Below are 20680 nucleotides of genomic sequence, written 5' to 3' on the forward strand. Positions count from 1 at the left end.
ATATCCAACATTTTTTCACTTCTTTCTTTATTAGGCAATTTATAACTACAATAAATTGCGGTTTCACTTAATGCCTTAACTAGCAAATTCTAGCAGTGCTACAAACATAACTTGCTGATTTCTTTACGCCCTCTGGTGAGAATAATAATAAGAATAGCATTCTTTGAGACTCCGCGGAATAAGGACTTTGTAAATTATTTTTTGGAGTATTCAGTCGAACAATAAATTGTTCAACTTACAGTTTTAATTTTCAACTGACAGTTTTAATTTTCTTTCTCTTATATATATATATATATATATATATATATATATATATATAGATATTATTATTTTCTTTCTCTTATATATATATATATAGATATTATAACAAAATGCAGAACTACAGTTATAGTCAATAATGAAGAGCAATGGACTAAAAATGCTACTAACAATTATTTTGGAGTATCCATGGGTTCATTAGACTCTGTTTAACTTACGGATCTGGTTGGTCTATACATATTGTACACATTAACTAAGGATAATTATATTGAAGTAGGAAGTATCGGTCTGTACAGGGACGATGAACTTATGATTTAAAAAAATGCTAATAATATAAAATGTGACCATATTAGAAAATTGTTACATAAAAAAATGAAACTTTTTGGACTCAAGGTGGAAATTAATAGTAACTTGAAACAAGTGGATTTTTTAGATGTTAGCTTTGATTTACTTAATAATAATTTTAAACCTTATATGAAAAATAATGCTAACCCAATTCACCCACCGGCCATTATTAAACATATACCCATCTCTATAGAAAGTAGAATTAGTAATAACTCGTCTAATGAAGAGGTATTCAATAATCATAAAATATTTATAACCTGGCACTAAAAAATAGTGGTTACAAAAACGCTAACATTACGTATAAACATGAAAATAATATGCATAATAAAAGCAATAATCTGGAGGAGGGCAGTAGCATTGATAATAATAATGAAAATAGCGGTACTAATAATAGATCTAGAAAAGTGATTTGGTTTTCACCTACGTACAATAGCTCACTAAAAACTAAAATTGGAAAAAAAGTTTTTGCAATTAATCGACAAACACTTTCCTCCAGGTAATTTACTACACAAGATTTTTAACAGAAATACCATAAAAGTGAGTTACAGCTGTTGCGACAACTTAGAAAGAATCATAAAAACGCATAACAATAAGATATTAATGAAATCTAATGTTGCAACAGTTAATAATCCTAAAGTATTTAGCAATTGTAATTGTAAATTTCCTACGACCTGTCCCGTAAACAAAATGTGTCTAACACCTTCGGTAGTGTATCTAGCTAAAATATTCCCAGAAGAAAACCCTAATGATGAAAAATTTTATATTGGGAGTACAAAATTAACGTTCAAAGGAAGATACTACGGGCATAAAAGATCGTTGAATAACCTAACTTACGAAAAAGATACTTCCTTATCTATACACTATTGGTAGCTAATTAGAGAAAACAAAATAAATTGGAAAATAATAAAAAAGCCTAAAGCATGTTACTCTTTGCAGTCACCTTGTTTCTTATGCCTGCATGAGAAAATGGAGATTACTAATTTTAAAGACCGTGACAAACTTTTAAATATAAAACAAGAATCGGCAATCTCCTGCAAGCATTTTCAGATACATACGCTTAAAAAATTATAAAACGCCTAAGTTTGTAAATAATATTTTCATAGTTTTTTTTTCCAGTTCCCCCCGCCCTTTCTCATAATTAATTTTTTTCTATACATGAAACCATTCTAAACGTTAATTATTTTAAATATTTGTATTTCACCATCAAATAACCATACCCTATACCTAATAGGTTAAAATTTTTAACTAAAGATATTTATTTCTTATTTTTTATTTATCTTTAATTGTAATGTAGTTATCTTACCATTAGTATACTTTTCATAATCGTTTAAGGTAGGTTTTAATGGTCACCGCATCGAGCTTAATTTATTTTATTTTTATATTTTAATCGCCTATTTTACACGTAATTTTTGTAACGTTAGAATTTACAAAAGTAATATTATACGGATATTAATTTATTTACACGTTAACCATTTATTTTATACCTAAATTTTTTTTTTTTTAAATCCAGGGTTCCTATTCTACACAACTTACCTACTGAACTAGGAATTTACTAATAATATTGAAACTCTACTTGACACTCATTGCGCACTATAAATAATATAAAATAAAATAATTAATGAATTAATATAATTGACATAATGGACGACCACATTTTAATGTATATACTTTCTTTTTAGATCCTGTCTCCCCTTTACACGTAAATACGATGTAGTACTAGTTAAAAATTGGAAGTTTTTGAGTTAAAACAGCAAGAGATGTCTTTGGCCTGACGAAGCGATTCCCTTGCCGGGTTTTCGCCGAAACATGTATGCCTATATGTAGCCATTTGGTTGGATACTAAATTAACATATATATATATATATATATATATATATATATATATATATATATATATATATATATATATATATATATATTAAATGAAAGATGAGGAATAAAAGTTATATATAACTTTATTATATCATCTGAACAATAAAGAAAAGTTAAGAGGGAATTTAAGAAAAAAAACTATTTGGCCATAGCATTTCGAAGCTAAATGCTTCTCATCAGGAGAGGAGAAAGTTCAGAATTATGCAAATTGCAAACATAGACAAAACTGGCTTAATGACATTTAGATATTAAATGAGAATGAAGGAATATTATAAAATGGTAAATAGCAACTAAAAGTAGGTAGAACATATAAGCGTGAATCGGAAGGGTAGTATATATGTAGGTAATATTAATAAAAATATATAGACCACTATGAAATATCTGCGATCATTAAAGAAAAGGTAATAATAAAAGAAGAAAGAAAAATAGGGGCAGAAAATTTTGTAATTCCATTTTCTTCAGATTTTTTAAATTTTTACTCTTATTTTATTGTTATTGTTTTGAGAATTGAATCTATAATAATAAATACATAATCTGCATGAATTAAAATATCATATTTAAGCGTATCTTATAACCGGGCAACGCCGGGTGGCCTGCTAATATATATATATATATATATATATATATATATACACATATACATACACATATATATATATATATATATTAAGTTAAGCATACATACATACATACATACATATATATATATATAGTGTACGTAAATAAGTGATTTATCTCTATATATATAGTGTACGTAAATAACTGCTTTATATATATATATATATATATATATATATATATAAAGCAGTTATTTACGTACACTATATATATATATATATATATATATAAAGCAGTTATTTACGTACACTATATATAGAGAGATAAAGCAGTTATTTACGTACACTATATATATATATATATACACTATATATATATATATATATATATATATATAAAGCAGTTATTTACGTACACTATATATAGAGAGATAAAGCAGTTATTTACGTACACTATATATATATATATATACACTATATATATATATATATATATATATATATATATAAAGCAGTTATTTACGTACACTATATATATATATATATATATATAAAGCAGTTATTTACGTACACTATATATATATATATATATATAAAGCAGTTATTTACGTACACTATATATATATATATATATATATAAAGCAGTTATTTACGTACACTATATATATATATATATATATATATAAAGCAGTTATTTACGTACACTATATATATATATATATATATATATATATATATATATATATAAAGCAGTTATTTACGTACACTATATATATATATATATATATATAAAGCAGTTATTTACGTACACTATATATATATATATATATAAAGCAGTTATTTACGTACACTATATATATATATATATATATATATAAAGCAGTTATTTACGTACACTATATATATATATATATATATATATATAAAGCAGTTATTTACGTACACTATATATATATATATATATATATATATATATATATAAAGCAGTTATTTACGTACACTATATATAGAGAGATAAAGCAGTTATTTACGTACACTATATATATATATATATACACTATATATATATATATATATATATATATATATATATATATATATATATATAAAGCAGTTATTTACGTACACTATATATAGAGAGATAAAGCAGTTATTTACGTACACTATATATATATATATACACTATATATATATATATATATATATATATATAAAGCAGTTATTTACGTACACTATATATATATATATATATATAAAGCAGTTATTTACGTACACTATATATAGAGAGATAAAGCAGTTATTTACGTACACTATATATATATATACACTATATATATATATATATATATATATAAAGCAGTTATTTACGTACACTATATATAGAGAGATAAAGCAGTTATTTACGTACACTATATATATATATATACACTATATATATATATATATATATATATATATATAAAGCAGTTATTTACGTACACTATATATAGAGAGATAAAGCAGTTATTTACGTACTATATATATATATTTACGTACTATATATATATATATATATATATATATATATATATATGCTTAACTTAATATCTTCAGCTTTGGGGATAAAAAAGTAGAAAGCGCAATTATCTGTGCTTTAACAGTCGTGAGGTCGTGGTGAGATGAGTGCGGGTCGGGAGGGGGGTAATTCATTGCAATATTCCCAGGAGTTAAGCCTTTGGGCTTTCCTTATTAGCAGAGGAATTTTTTCTGTTTTATTTTTTATTTTTTACTTTCTTTCTCTTAAAAGAACCAAAATTCGACAAACAGAAGAATACGAAATATGGTGAGATATGAACACTCGAATAATTTACAAGGCTTTTCTTAATGAAAGTGATAATTTTACTAAAGGCATTTAGGGAAATTATAAAAACTATATACAGGGTGTCCCCAAAAGATATACTCACAGTTTGACCTTGCATTACTCATTCATTTTTTTTATTTTTTTATTTTCTTCCTTTGAAGATTGTAACGTTCGGTATGGAATATCTAAACCAGCTGCCAACATTGCCCTGCTTTTTATTGAAACCAACCGAGAGCTCTTTTTAGTATCCTCGTTGTTGCCTTAAGTGCAATTGTCTGGATCACTTTTGCACTTGGTTCACCAGGAATTAGTTAGGTAGGACTTCAGGTTCTTCTTCATAAGCCCTTTGGCATCTATAATAACTGGTATGATTGATATCTCCCTAAGATCCCAGTTTCTTTTCATATCATACATGAGACCTTGATATTTGGCCTGTTTCTCCCTTTCAGCTCTGTTCAGACCTCCATCATTAGGGACACTCACTTCAACCAAGGTTGCCACTCTCTCTGACTTATTCCATATAACTATGTCAGGTTTCACAGCAGCATTTTCAAGGTAGCTGGCTGTATGGATTACATGGTCGTAATGTATGGTATATAAACCATTTCCAACTATTCTTTTAGGCTGATGTTTCCTGGATTTGCTGCTACAATAGATGTTTAATTTTTAGAGATGGTTCAGTAGAAGTACTAACATATACTCCATCATGTGTCGCTGTGTAGTAGCCATCCGCACAGCGAGACATGGCTATTACATTCATTTTGTGTGTAAGTACATGTGTCTTGTTAAACATAGAATCCTAAGGAGTTAAATTGTAAAGTAAAATAAATAGAACCTATTATTTATTGTCATATAGATAAATGGTCTCCCTCTTTCTGTCCGTGTTCGCAAATGTTCAAACTTCCTTACTTCATTTTCCAAACACATTCGACAATACTTCATTTGGAATTGCAAGACATTGTATTCGAATTTCATTTTTCCAATCCTCGCTTGACGATGATCTTGCAGCATAAACCTCATCTTTGAGATATCACCATAAAAATGTAGCACTTTAATATATTTTTTTCTTCAAATGTTAGTTGTGCATTTGCCATTATGAATGGTTGCTGCGTCTGAAATAAAAAAAAGTACATACTTAATTGTATAGATTTAAAACTCACATACAAATTGTCTTCTTAAAAGTAGGTACATCTTTTTAGAACACCCTATATATATATATATATATATATATATATATATATATATATATATATATATATATATATAAATAATGGGGTGGTCACCAATAATGTGTACTTTTAAACATTATTTTATTATTCCATGTTTTGGTTTTTCATTGAAAATTATGTTTAGATCATTGTAATAATGTTTTTAAATCATTGAAATCGTTTTCAGTGATTTAAAAACATTATTACAATGATCTAAACATAATTTTCAATGAAAAACCAAGACACGGAATGATAAAATAATGTTAAAAAATACACATTGTTGGTGACCACCCCCTTATTTAAATGTACATCTTTCTCTCGTTGGAATTTCTTAACCAATTTTATATATATATATATATATATATATATATATATATATATATATATATATAGTCTTGTAATTTTTTTTGTGTATTGATATTCATATTAAAACCTCCTTTTCTATTTATTTAAAAGGAAAATACAACTTTGTTATAAATGGGTCGTTGAATTGCATTTATCTGCAAAAGATCTAACTAATTTGTATATTCGTTTAAACATTCAGTTTTATTAATTCCCTACTAGGTTTTTTGGTTTTCTCATATGATGATCATCTTTAGTTAATTATTACGTATAATTATATTCATGCAGATATTCTACATGATTTATATTTGGATACTATTTGAGTAAAAAGGCTATAGTAAACACAAACCACTTTCCATATATAAATCTTGCCTACCAAATTCCTTTATCAGTTTTTGGTCTACAGATATGAAAATTAATATACAGGGTATTCGAACCCATGTGAAACTTTATTTTTGAGTTTTAGCTGGGGAAAATCCGTGCAAAAGTGTGAAAATTAAAAAAAATAAATTTGCCAGGTGAAGGTCGAACAACGGCATTATGAATAGGCGTGTGTGACGTAATAGCTATTAATTCATGGCTTAATTTTTATCCATGCAGTGAACATGTCTTCATAGTACAGTCATTAACGTGAAAGGAAAAAGTAAATCGTGAACTAAACGTTTTGGTTTCGATTCTCGTAAGTGCGCACGAGTCATTTTTTTAAAAAACTTTTAAAATCATTACTATATATTGGGTGCAATACAATATAATAATGAATACGAAATATGCATTAATCAAAATATTAGATTATATTTAAGCGTATTTTACGACTGGGCAATGCCGGGCGGCCTGCTAGTATATATATATATATATATATATATATATATATATATATATAACATGAAAAAGATATAAGGATTAAAGTTACATAATAACTTTATTACATTATCAAAATGATTAAACCTGTATAGATAGGATTTATATTTTAATCTCTTTGAGAGTTGAGCTTCTCATATCTATCGAAATATGTTCAATAAGGAATTTATTCCTCTCTCCCCACCTCAAATATACCACCCTGATTTAATCAATCCCATCTATATAAGTTTAACCGATTTTAACGTTATTGACATGATAATTTAATCCTTATCTCCTTATCTTTTTATGTAACTTGCTCGTCTTAACCGGGTAGAGCCTTTTCTATCCGAATAGGTTTGTCTTTTCGTTGAAAATTTATTTTTTAAAGTTAACTCTCTCTCTCTCTCTCTCTCCTCCTTCTCCTCTCCCCCTTCCTCTCTCTATCTTCTCTCTAAGGAGTTTATTGCTAATCGCTTGAATTGCTCTTGTTGCAGGGGCCAGAATGCCTCCAAGGATGCTCAGGGATTATGATAAAAATCAGTTCAACAGTTATTTTCTTGCTGTCGGATTGAGTCCGAGGAGAACTCTCTCAGAGAAGGGTTTACTTTATTGCTAATCGTCGGAGACGCCCCTACTGAGGAATGCCAACAGAGGCTGCTCATGCATTTTTCTATACCAGCGTGTACATGTTCTAGTGCGTTGGCTTTATAAACTTAAACCTGACCTTATGTATGACCTCTTGATAAGCAGATGATTATGTATATTAAGTTACATTCATTAAAATTAGATAGCGCTTCGCTTTCATTTTTTTTTAATTGTTTTATCCTTTCTTTTGATTGAAACAAATTTTATTGTCGGCCCCTAGATAGCGAAAAATAAATAAAAATATAAAGGTAACCCTAAACGACATCTCTCTCAAATTGACATGGTCATCAACGATTCGAACCTGGCACTAGTCGACTTTGATTTAGCTGTTTTTATTGCAACAACTCAATCAAATCAAGTCTAAACTTGATGTCCATTTGAACGACTAAGTCCTTCGCTTTTAAATGCATATGAACGCTATTCCTTCTTCCTTGGCAACCAAACCAAACATTTGTGTAACAACTACATCCGTTTACTGCTACTACTACTACTACTACTACTACTACAGAGTAGTCAAAACATTTTCTTGTATGTTTAAAGGATTCAAAACTTGTATTTAAACTATAAATTGAAAGATCAAAAGGGGAGACAACTCGTTATTACTATTACTGTATTTGTGTTTTTTTTTTTCGTCTTTTTTCGGTTTACAATGCCTATTGGCATTGATTACAAGAAGCACCCGTCTTTGGATAAAACCGAGCGATATGAGAAAGAACTCAGGGTAAGTGTTTCTTTTATGTCTTATTATTAAAAATAAACAAAGGAAACTTTAGTTTTGCATACACAAGACATTAAAACGAATAAACAAGTCACAAAAAGGGGTAAGCGTTAAAGTATGCCAGAAAAAAAATCTGTGTAGGCATTAAAAATTGTTTTATGTTTTTGTTAAATATTATTAAATGAGGAATCATTTCGAGTTAAAATCCATTTAATATTAGCCATGTAACTTGAGAAAAACACGCTTGAAATGTGTCAACATTATCTGAATATAAGCGAAATCACACGCCATCAGGTCAGATTTGGTCGCCATCTTGTTTTAATTTTGCTTATTCGCATAATATCGACAGATTACAAGCAACAACAACCAAAATAACAAAAAGTATTCAATTTAAAAATACATTAATCTAAAATGCATATTTCCTAGCTTTCAATTAGCTGAATTTCTGTATTAATATTCTTATCCAATCAATAGTTTATATAAAAAATTAAAAAAAAAAAAAAAAAAAAAATTCAATTTAAAATGCATTAATTTAAGAGTAAACATTGACAGCGTGGAATCACTCTTTATTTACAATTACTCCCAGGTCCACTCTCACCCAGAAAGGTAGTATCTCTCAGAGCCCGATCTGTCCTGGAGATGGTTTGACATTTTATTCCGTGTCCCAACCTCGCATGCACTATAAAACCCCAAACACATAGTTTCAGCCATGTATAACAAATAAAAGCAAACTTCATCCAATCTAATCTTCTTATTTAATCTTCTAATCCAGAAAAGTATGTCTGCCGGATTTTAAAATTTAAACCTAAATAGCATCACATTTTGTTGTATTTATGCAATGTTTAAAAGAATAATGGCAAACACTGGTGTTTCAAAATATAAGGTTATATCCTTATTGTTGATTTTCACTGAAGAGATCCTCACTCGACTGATCGGGATCTATTTATATTTTATATAGCAGGCATCACAGAAGAGCTACAAACACACTCATCCAACGAACACAGTTCCCATAAAGCCTTTTAATTCTTTTCTGACGCTGTATTAGGTCGTCTGCATATTCAAAGTAGAAATATTATCCTAGTTCTCAGTTAACGGCATATCCTTTTTTTATTAACTCACTTGGAGTCATCACATAACTTGTACCTCCCCGACGTAACTACCCCCGACAAACCCGACAAGCTACTAAGTCTCATCCCTTTACAGTAGAGATCCCTAGGTGCAAGAAAGCCTTTTACTCCAATAGTTTCTTCCCCAGAACTGTGGGTCTTTGGAACTCCCTTCCGGGATTCTGCTTTCCCAACTGCACTGATATGCAGAAGTTCAAGTGTAATGTTAACAAACATCTTTCTACTCATCTCCCTTCATAATGACCCCGCTAATTAAGTCCCTGATAGTAGCCCCCTGCTTCAAAGTGGTACTGTGCCTTGTTTGGGGTGAAAATTGAATAAAAAAAAAAAAAAAAAAAAAAAAAAAAAAAAAAAAAACTAAGAGCCCAGGCGCACGTATGACAGCAGTGCAGCAGCAGCAGCAGTAGCTGTATACAAATGACCGAGCTGTGTGCGAGGTGTCACAGTGAGGAAGAAGGAAAGAAAAAGATTACAAGAGAAAAACGAGGACACGTGGGCCGAGAGCGATAGGAAAAGACGCATCCTAAACATGGACGGACAAAGACAGAGTACCATGTGTTTGACACGGCAGTCTTGTTAAACACATTGGAGTATGTGAGAACAAAAGACAAGGCGCTATTCCGGAAAGTACCTGTAAATGTTTTTTTTTTTTCACTGAAAAAAAGAGTGAGTCGATTTTTTTTGCTTGTCGATTGTTTCCTTGCGATGAACTCTACATGTTAACATGTGTGTAATGCTACAATACAAAAAATCCGTCGAAAAATCTGAAAAAATAAAAAGGAATAATTAAACAGCATTCTGATATTTTTAACGATGTTTGATGATATATATATATGTGTGTTTGCGTGTGTATACTATTAAAATTCATTCATGTGTTATTGCATGCAACCCTATAAAATATGTACATATTAGGTTGAGAAGACTTTTGAACAAAAGACAAGGCGTTATTCCGGAAAACACCTGTAAATAAATGTCTGTTGTTTCACTGGAAAAAAAAAGAGTCGAATTCTTTCCTCGTCTTGGTTTCCTTGCTATGGTATCTATATATTTACATGTTGATATATCAACAAACAAAATTAATATTGACGATTTTGTAAGAAATTAACTCACATGATCTGATTAGGATTAACGTGTCAGAAATGAACCGCAAATAATGACAAACACTTACCTGGATAATTTTTTAGTGTTTTTATTTAGTGTAACATGTTTATTCAGTTCGAAAAACATACAGTGTTTACTGATGTATTGGAAAATTGAAAATGGTGCCAGAGTCTCTGTTGAACACGGTAAGTTTGGGAAAATAAGTTAAAAATAAAAAAATATACAAAATACTTTTAGAAACTCGCTCAATATATGTTACATAGGCTGACAAATATTCGGTGGGTTTTTTGGACAACTTTTTCGAATCTAATATAAACCCGAAGAATTATATTGGCGGCGGGGGGGGGGGTCTCCAGTAAAAAAAAAAGCAAAAAAAAAGCATGATGAGCAACGTTGAATTAATGTTAACTGCCCAACAGAAGTTGTAATATAAAAAATGGCGGTTAAATCTCCCGCCTAATTAACCCTTCAAACAATGAAGAGTGGGAGTAAGATAGAGTAGAAGTGTTAGTCACATTCAGCATACAATTTGTGACAATTTATAAATCGGAATTGAGATGAGGGCAACAGCTTGAAATACTCAAATGACAATAAAATCAGTATCTCAGAATTATTGGCAGAAAACTTAAGTGTTTCAAATTAGAAATTTAAAAATTGGAAACAGAGAAAAAACAAAATCAAAAAATAAAAATATTAAAGAGATGTGTTAAAAAATTTGTCCCAAACTTCCAAATTTGTAGTTATTTTTTTTTTTAAAACAAGCTTTTCTGATAGCTAAAATATAATTTTTCTTTTCTTGTCATCGCAAGGATATTGAATTCTGGCAAGATCTAGTTTTGGAGTAAATAAACTTAAAATAATTTTGATAGAAAAAAAATCAAAAGACAAAAAAATATATATAATCAAAAAGGCAAAAAAAAAAAAAACAACAACAAAACGAACAAAACAAAACAAAAGACAAAAACAAAGAGTTGCATTTTTCTCTCTTGGTTGAATATTTGGTGTTTGAACTTTTAAATTTACAAAAACAAATATACTTTCTCTTTCTCGAGTACTAGCTGTATCCGATTATACCCGGCGGTGTCTTTTTTTTAAAAATGTTTTATTTTATAACTATGTATGTGTATGTTAAATTTTTTTTTCAAATATCTTTTGGTTCTAAACGAAGAGTATGAATGCAGAGTTATGCCCTGTAGTAAAAAAAAAATGGTGATTATATAAAAACAATTCTGATGCCAAGTATCTGTGTGTTTCAAAGAAAGGGAAGTAACTCTATACTAACGAGTACGGTTACGCCCCCTTTTAAAGATGGCGTCCATATGAAAATAATTCCGATTATTTTCTGGAAAGAATAAAATAAAATTGCATTTTAGTCTTAAAAACATGTTGCAACACACCAACATAGTATTGATTTTGCAGGAAGAAAGCTATCGCTGATAATAATCAAGTAAGAGTAACTCAGTACTCTTTGTGTCCTTCCAATAGAAACCTGAACGGTGATCTCCCTTCTCTGTATTCACATTCTCCTTAATCTTTATTGCCATTTTTTGTTTATTATTAGTAGTGATGGTCGTGAGGGAATCTAAGATTCTTCGATTTATGGCAGTTTCATTTTCATTGGATGTTTGCAATGTTCTGTTTATACTTCAAATTATAAAAAAAATTCTATTCATTTGTGGTTCGTTCCTTACCTGTGGTTCGTCGGTATTGCTTGGTTATCTGGGTCAGTTTCTGCACTCAAAGATTTTCCTTAATATTTCTACTGTTTTCATAAATACTGTGAATTTTTCTCGCGTCAATCTTCCCTCCTTTGATTATGATTCCTCCTAATCTTTTCCACAGGTTTCCTAAAATTGTCCCTAGTTGTCCTACAATTATTGGTATTACCTTCATTTTCTTTGTGTTTCATATTCGCTTAAGCTCTCTGACAATTTCCAAGTATTTGTTTCGTTTTTCTGCCTGGATCTTACCCTTGTGAACTACTAGGGGGCAAAGTCTATGATTTGGCATTTTGTCTTTCTTATTGATTACGAGCCTGGGTGCCCAGCGTTGCCCGGGTGTTCAGAAGTGTGTTGGACAAAAAGAAATTAAAAAAAAAAAAGTGGTAATAGGCAGGCATGCTCGAACCCGTATTGCAAAGTAGGAAAAGAATGTGAAAAAAAAGTGACGTCTTTGCGGTTGCATCCATCGCCAAATCAGAAGTGGCTAATGTTTAAATTAAGACTAGCCAATCAAAAAGAGGGGATGACTTTTGAAAATATCAGCGAAAAAAAACGACCCCTCCCTGTAGACAAATACCTAGTTGAGGGTGAAGGAATTAATGTTTTCAGCCAATTTTTCGATACTTGTCGTTTGAAGGGTCGAGCTTCAAAACAATATTGATCTTGTGAAAACTGTGGACGTTTGCATAGTTCTCAGTTGACAGCCATTGTATTCCTGGGCGAAGTATGAAATAAGGACCCCAATCGGCTAAACTAAGAAAAGGACAAATTTTAGTCGACACCAGTTTAACCTTGACCTTGGCACATTCAAGCAGATTTTCGCGACCAAGAGCTCATTTATATATATATATATATATATATATATATATATATATATATATATATATATATATACACACACAATTTTAATTAATCTTTGGATTAATATTTTCTTAAAAAAAAATAAAATAATAATAAAAAATAATAATAATATAATAATAATGATAATAATAATAATAATAATAATAATAATAATAATAATAATAACTAGCGGGACCTGTGGAAATTCCACAGCGGCATTTTTCATATGAAATATATTGTTGCTGGGCACTCTATAGGCGTTCTGTTCAGCATAAAGGAAGGCAAAATCATATTATTCTAACTCTATTATTAAAACTGTATTGCCCCCTTACTAAAATAATAACTTTGATATATTTCCTGGGCTGATTATATCTTTACATACACACCGGTCAATTAACTCACATTTCATCATTTCTCATAATTATTGAATATGTTACTATGTTCGACAATAATTTATCATAATTCTAACCCACATTATCGCTTCTCCCCTTACTAAAATAAAAAAAAATTTGATATATTGTATGGGCTGATTATTTCATTAAAAAAAAACACAACTATCAATTAACTCACATTTTCGTCATTTTTCATAATTCTTGGATATGGTACTAATTTCGAAAATAATTTTTCATCATTTAAACTTACCATATCGCATACTTTACTAAAAGAATTACTTTGATATATTGTCTAGGCAGATTATTCCATTACAAACACACCAATCAATTAACACACATTTCATCATTTTTCATAATTCTTGGATATGTTACCAATTTCGACAATCATTTTTTATATGTTTAACCCACATTATTAACCAACCACTACTAAAATAATAACTTTGATACATTATCTGGGCTGATTATTTTATTTCAAACACACCAATTAATTAACTCACATTTCATCATTTTTCATAATTCTTGGATATGTTACCAATTTCGACAATCATTTTTTATATGTTTAACCCACATTATTAACCAACCACTACTAAAATAATAACTTTGATACATTATCTGGGCTGATTATTTTATTTCAAACACACCAATTAATTAACTCACATTTCATCATTTTTCATACTTCTTGGATATGTTACTAATTTCGACAATAATTTTTTTATAATTTTAACCCACATCATCGACCCCTTACAAAAATAATAACTTTGATATATAGTCTGGTCTGATTATTTCATTGCAAACACCCTAATGCATTAAATAACATATTATCATTTTTCATAATTCTTGGATATGTTACTAATTTCGACAATAACTTTCATAACTTTAACCCACTATGTCGCTCCTCTTTATTAAAATAATAACTTTGATATATTGCCTGGGCTGATTATTTCATTACAAACACATCAATCAATTTCGGGTATTCTCATAGTATATATGTTCCACCTATCTTATCCAATCCTGGGTGATGCAGCATATTCTGCTCGTATATATCTTTCACCTATCTCATTCAATTCTAGGCGATACTGGGTACTCTGCTACTATATGTTTTCTACCTATCTCATTCAATACTGGACGACGCTTTCTGCTACTATATATTTGCACTTATCTCATTCAAACCCGGGACTGATTTCATGTCTGCCACCCCACTATTAAAAATATACATGAAATAAAGTAATGTTTAAATCGTAAAGTGTTTCAGCCATTTCTGGGACTGACTTTATATCCCCAACCCACTGTTAAAAATATGCATGAAATAATGTAATGTCTAAATAGTAAACTGTTTCAGCCCTTTCAAGGACGGACTTCATATCCCCCATCCCACTGTTTAAAATATACTTGGAATAAACTAATGTTTAAATCATAAACTGTTTCAGCAGCTTTTCGAAATTAATACATAAAAACATTAACGTGTTTAGGGATTAGGCAATCATTGCTTCAACATGAATTTCTGAGTGTAGTATCAGTCTCAGCATTCCAGTGACCTAAATCCCTCTCTTTTTTGGCCTTGGTTAATGGAGGAGAAATTCTTCATTACTGATACAATTTTTATTTTTGTTACTGACCAGAGTGTCCCTTTTGGGGAGCTGGTTTCCTCCGAAATTTTTAACCGACCTCATGTCCAACTCTGCCCTTGTGGGGAGGCAAGTAAACAAAACAAATAATCAGAAGGGACATTTTTCAGGGCATCTTATAATTAATCAGAAGAGACATTTTCAGTGCATTTTATAATTAATCAGAAGGAATATTTCCAGACCATTTTGTAATTAAATTAGAAATTACTTTTCCCAGTTACTTTTGTAATATTAAAACTTTGTCACATTAAATATAGTACCTATTTACAATGCCTCCCCACGGCACAGATTTAGACACCAGGGTCGTTTTTTAACGTGGAGAAAAGGAACAAAAAATGGTCTTAGTCGTAAAGGATCTCTCCTCCACTGAAAGACAGATACTACACTTTGATCTTGACCAAAAGGCCAAGAACAACAAATTATTTTTATTAGTTGTGCCTCAACAGAGACACCAATTTTTTTCTTTTAAACACACACGCTATAGTGTAAACGAGTTATATTATTTTTGCAACAAATAGTGATTTTTTTGTATGGAGAGTGTGTTTTATATATTTATAAAATTTCTAAATAAAACAATTTAAACCAAAATTTGGATTGATATTTTTATAAAAAATACAAACAATAATAATAATAATAATAATAATAATAATAATAATAATAATAATAATAATACTAATAACAAAATCGAATTGCATTAGGTATTTGTGGCATGGTAGACCAAATGAAGATTTACAATTAAAAAGTTGATTTTTAGGGGAGAGGAGAAATCGCCATTGGAAAGTAGCTTCGCACAGAGAAAGTTTTATATTTCTTTTTAGATTGGGGGGGGGGGAGTAATTTTTTATTTATCGCTATTTTTAGGGGGTATTCAAATCTGCCTTTGGCAAATGTGTAGTTTAGCGGCGTAAATTATTTGACTGACAAAAAATTATAAAAACTATTTATTTTTATATAAAACACATTATTAGAACCTAAGGCGAACATATTTCATTATTATTTTTTTTCATCATTTTTTATTAGACTAACTGTACGACAATCGAGGTCGCCATCTTGTTTTAAAAATTTGGCCTTTTGAGGTTTTACAAATTGGCCTTTTTAAGGCCAAATTTAGTCTTTTTTTACGCTCTTTCATGAACTATGTTTATATATATATATATATATATATATATATATATATATATATATATATATATATATATAAAATTGGTTAAGAAATTCCAACGAGAGAAAGATGTATATTTAAATAAGGGGGTGGTCACCAACAATGTGTATTTTTTAACATTATTTTATTAATCCGTGTTTTGGTTTTTCATTGAAAATTATGTTTAGATCATTGTAATAATGTTTTTAAATCACTGAAATCGTTTTTAACGCCTTTCAGACGTTCTGTGAAGCGTCCTCTTCAGAAAGTATTTAACATGTTTAGAATATATTCAAGATGTGTTAAAAATGTAAAAGAACATTTTCGTAGTTCATTTGAAATGTTTCCGAGAGGTGGAAACATGTGTAAATGATTCTACTTTTCATTCGTATGTTCAATTTTTATTACTGGTTCATTGGGCTGAATTGTGGTCATTGCTGTCTTATGTTTCTCTCTCTCTCTCTCTCTCTCTCTCTCTCTCTCTCTCTCTCTCTCTCTCTCTCTCTCTCTCTCCCCCTCTCTCTCTCTCTCTGCTTGTGTTTCTATTTATCTTTCTTTATTTTTTCTCATTTTTTCCTTTTTTACTCTTACTTGAGTGAGTGTGAGGGGTACTTGGTCAACTGGGTGCATAGGGTAGGATGTGTGTGTGTGTGTGTGTGTTTGTGTGTGTGTGTTTTCTTTTATTGGTTTGAAATATATGTTCTGTTTTATAGTATTATAAATTTATTTGCTTCCCTAGGAAGGTAACTGTGATCCAAGGTCGTTACTAATGTGTATGTGTGAGGAGGGGGGGCTAGCTTCTCTGAAATAAGGGTAAGGGTGTTTTCATTCAATTTTGATATTTAGTTTTTGGATTCTTAGATTTTAGTATTGTGATTTTTCGTTTCAGTCTTAGACTGTTCAGGTATTCTTAATATTATGTTTGTTTAGATAAAGAGGTGTATTTATAAATATACGGAGGGGATTTTTTAATGTTTCTATTTATTTTTCTCCCCATGTGGGTATGGCCAGACCAAGGATCGTTTCTTAGTGTGGGGAAGATCTCGTTCCCCAGAGGAGAGGGGCCACTTGGAGAGGTATAGATATGGGAGGAGGGATGATAGAAGGGATGATAGTTCTCAGTCATGAAGGATTTCTCCTCTACTGACTGAGGGGGGAGCGAGGTGTTGGAACATATATTACACTATGGTTCTAGGTGTTTCCTAGTGTTGTTGGTTTCGAGGTTAAGTAGGGTTAGTACTGTTCAATGGGTTGTATTAGAGACAGGGGTGTTATGTCTGTGTGTGGCTGTATACGTGTGTGTCTGTGTGTGTGTGTTTTAATGTGTCGGTTCTGATTTATGTGTGGGTGTGTATATGTATATGTACGTGCATGCGAGTGTGCCTTGCATTTCATGTTTTTGTGTGTTGATATTAGGCTCTGTTTAGTTCAGGAGTGAATCTTGTTATGAATTTTTTTTCCTGTGTAAGTAAATAAAAATAATTGTCTGTTTGGAAGATTGGCATTATTTTGAAGCTATTTCCACTGCATTTGTGTACGTGTTTTGAAACATAGAGGTTTATATATATATATATATATATATATATATATATATATATATATATATATATATATATATATATATATATATATATATATATATAACGCACTCTTGGTAATGAAAATCCAGTTGAATGTGCCAAGGTGAAGTGTAAACCAGTGTTGACAAAAATCTGTTCTTTTCTTAGTGAAGTCGGCTAGGGTTCTTATTTCATACTTCTTTTTTGCTAGTTTGTTTGCATTCATTTACGGTCGGTCTGTTGATCGGTCGGTCTGTCTGTCTGTCCTTAACACTTTTGTGCTTGGCCTTTTTGGTTAAGATCAAAGGTCTGTTGTTAAGAGATGCTGTTCTTAGCTTTTTAGTGGCCAAGATCAAAGTGAAGTATCTGTTCTTACAATATGGTGTACTTATGTTTGTAACTTTGTGATATAAAGTGGGGGATCACTTTTCTGTATTAATTAAATGTAAAATGATCACCCACTTTACAACTAGTCAGTCTCAAAGCCATTCAAGTCATTCTCCAGATCATTCAAGTTGTTTTTAAAGGATTCCAGTTATTTATTAAGCATTCAAGTCATTCTTAAGGTCATTCAATTCATCCTTAAGTTCATTAAAGTCATTCTAAGTCATTTACTTTTTATTTATTTAAGTCATTTCAGCCCATTTTTTGGTCATTTTAGTTTATCTTTAAGAATTTCATGTCAATCCTACATTCACGCATTCATTCATTACATGAGAGCATGCAACTAATGGCTACTGGCCTTGTTCTGACCACAGAATTTGCATTTATTGCCTTCCTGGGGTTTTATCCATCTTGGTTTTTGTATAGTTTGTTCTGATCGCATTGTTTTGTACGGCTGCCAGTGGTGATTCCATTTCTCTGTTTAAGTGTTTTTTTGGTAACCATCTCAATATACTTTATTATTATTTACCCACTAAAAGTTCTAATACAGCTCGCTTCTTTGATGTTCAACTTGGATAACGAAATCTATGATCTGATAGTTTTTATCATTTTTGTTGCCGATTATCATGCTTGGCCTCCTTTTTTATGGAAATCATTTCAGACAAGGCGTGAAGCCACTTAATGTAATAAGCTAACAAGGATGAAAAATTATTACCATAAACACAGGAGATGCGTATTGGCCGTAGTCTTGAAGTGAGTAGGGTTATATGTACGAGGAAAGCAGTTAACAGAAAGAGAATTCTACAAGTCTGCAGTTCTCAGAAAAAAAAAAAAACTATTAGACTAAGAATTTGTATTACAATGAGGTATCCAAGCAGCGAATTGAAGATCACTAGACCAACGACTCAAATGGGCTGGAACAAAGGAAGCAGGAAATATATCAGGCAATTCTGAAGAACACATGACATGATAATATTAATAAATAAAAAAATAGACTGAGATTACCAACATTACGTCTGTGAAAGAGGGGCTGCAAAAAAGAAGAAAGAAGTAGAGGCAAATCAAATTGCAAATCTTATCAAGAACCCTTGCTTGCATAAGTCTGTCTTTTAATACCTCCATGTCCAAGAAGATTTTGTGATTTCCAGTTTCCAATACTTCTCCGTTTTTTGCTTATAACATTTATTTGCATGCACACAGTGCAGGTATTTGCACAGTCCCCAGTGAAATGCTTTGGCCACATGCGCTTTTTTGCATTCTTTTTGTACTAGTTTGCTGCATTCATTTATCATGTAGTTTACCGCATCATCATCATCATCCTCCTCCTCCTCCTCCTCCTCCGCCGCCGCCGCTTATCGCTCCGTACGTTATCATCATGCATCCCTAAAAAGAAATTGGTGTCGCTGTTGAGGCAAAGCTAATAAAAATGATTTGTCTTTCTTGGCCTTTTGGCCAAGATCAAAGTGTAGTATCTGTTCCGGCAGATACTGCACTTAAGATAATTTGTACCAGTCAATGGAGGGGAAACCCTCTATACTGGGACAATTATTATTTTTGGTAACCAGAGTGACCCCTTTTAGGGGAGCTGGTTTTTACCTCACATTAAAAACGGCCTTGTGCCTAATTTGCTCAGTGGGGGAGCAAATAAATACCATCTGTTCCGGCAGATACTGCAAGCTATGACTAGCTATGACTAGCTATGACTAGCAAAGACCAGATGTGGGGGAAACCCCACATGCCTGACCTTTAACCAGCTCCCATTTCCCACCTCTCGGGAGCTGGCCCCCTTTTTCCCTTCCCCCTCCCTTCACTCCTCACATTAAAAATTGGCCTTGTGCCTAATTTGCTCGGTGGGGGAGCAAATAAATACCATCTGTTCCGGCAGATACTGCACTTAAGATGGTTTGTGCCGGTCAGTGGAGGGGAAACCCTCTATACTGGGACAATTATTATTTTTGGTAACCAGAGTGCCCCCTTTTTGCCTACTTTTAGGGGAGCTGGTTTTTACCTCACATTAAAAACGGCCTTGTGCCTAATTTGCTCAGTGGGGGAGCAAATAAATACCATCTGTTCTTTAGGTGCTACATTTTAATTTCTTCTCTCTCAGTGGAAGAGAAATCCTTTACGACTAAGACAATTTTTTTCTCCACGTTAAAAAACGATCCTGG

At 30.9% G+C, this 20680-nt stretch overlaps 1 protein-coding gene and 1 pseudogene across 1 annotated transcript in view; both read left to right on the plus strand.

Annotated features, from left to right (window-relative positions):
* Window positions 1-8283: 8283 nt before the first annotated feature.
* LOC145247429 (kinesin-like protein KIF25) overlaps window positions 8284-20680 on the plus strand; it is a 446897-nt gene continuing 434500 nt past the window's right edge. The window contains exon 1 of the mRNA XM_080109187.1: window positions 8284-8625. Within this exon, the coding sequence (XP_079965313.1) occupies window positions 8554-8625 (72 nt within the window). The 5' untranslated portion in view covers window positions 8284-8553. The remainder of the gene's footprint in view (window positions 8626-20680) is intronic.
* LOC145247643 (U2 spliceosomal RNA) lies at window positions 19944-20089 on the plus strand (annotated as a pseudogene).

Source organism: Euprymna scolopes, chromosome 25, assembly GCF_053919585.1.
Source record: "Euprymna scolopes isolate OS-2025 chromosome 25, ASM5391958v1, whole genome shotgun sequence".
Taxonomy (NCBI): domain Eukaryota; kingdom Metazoa; phylum Mollusca; class Cephalopoda; order Sepiida; family Sepiolidae; genus Euprymna; species Euprymna scolopes.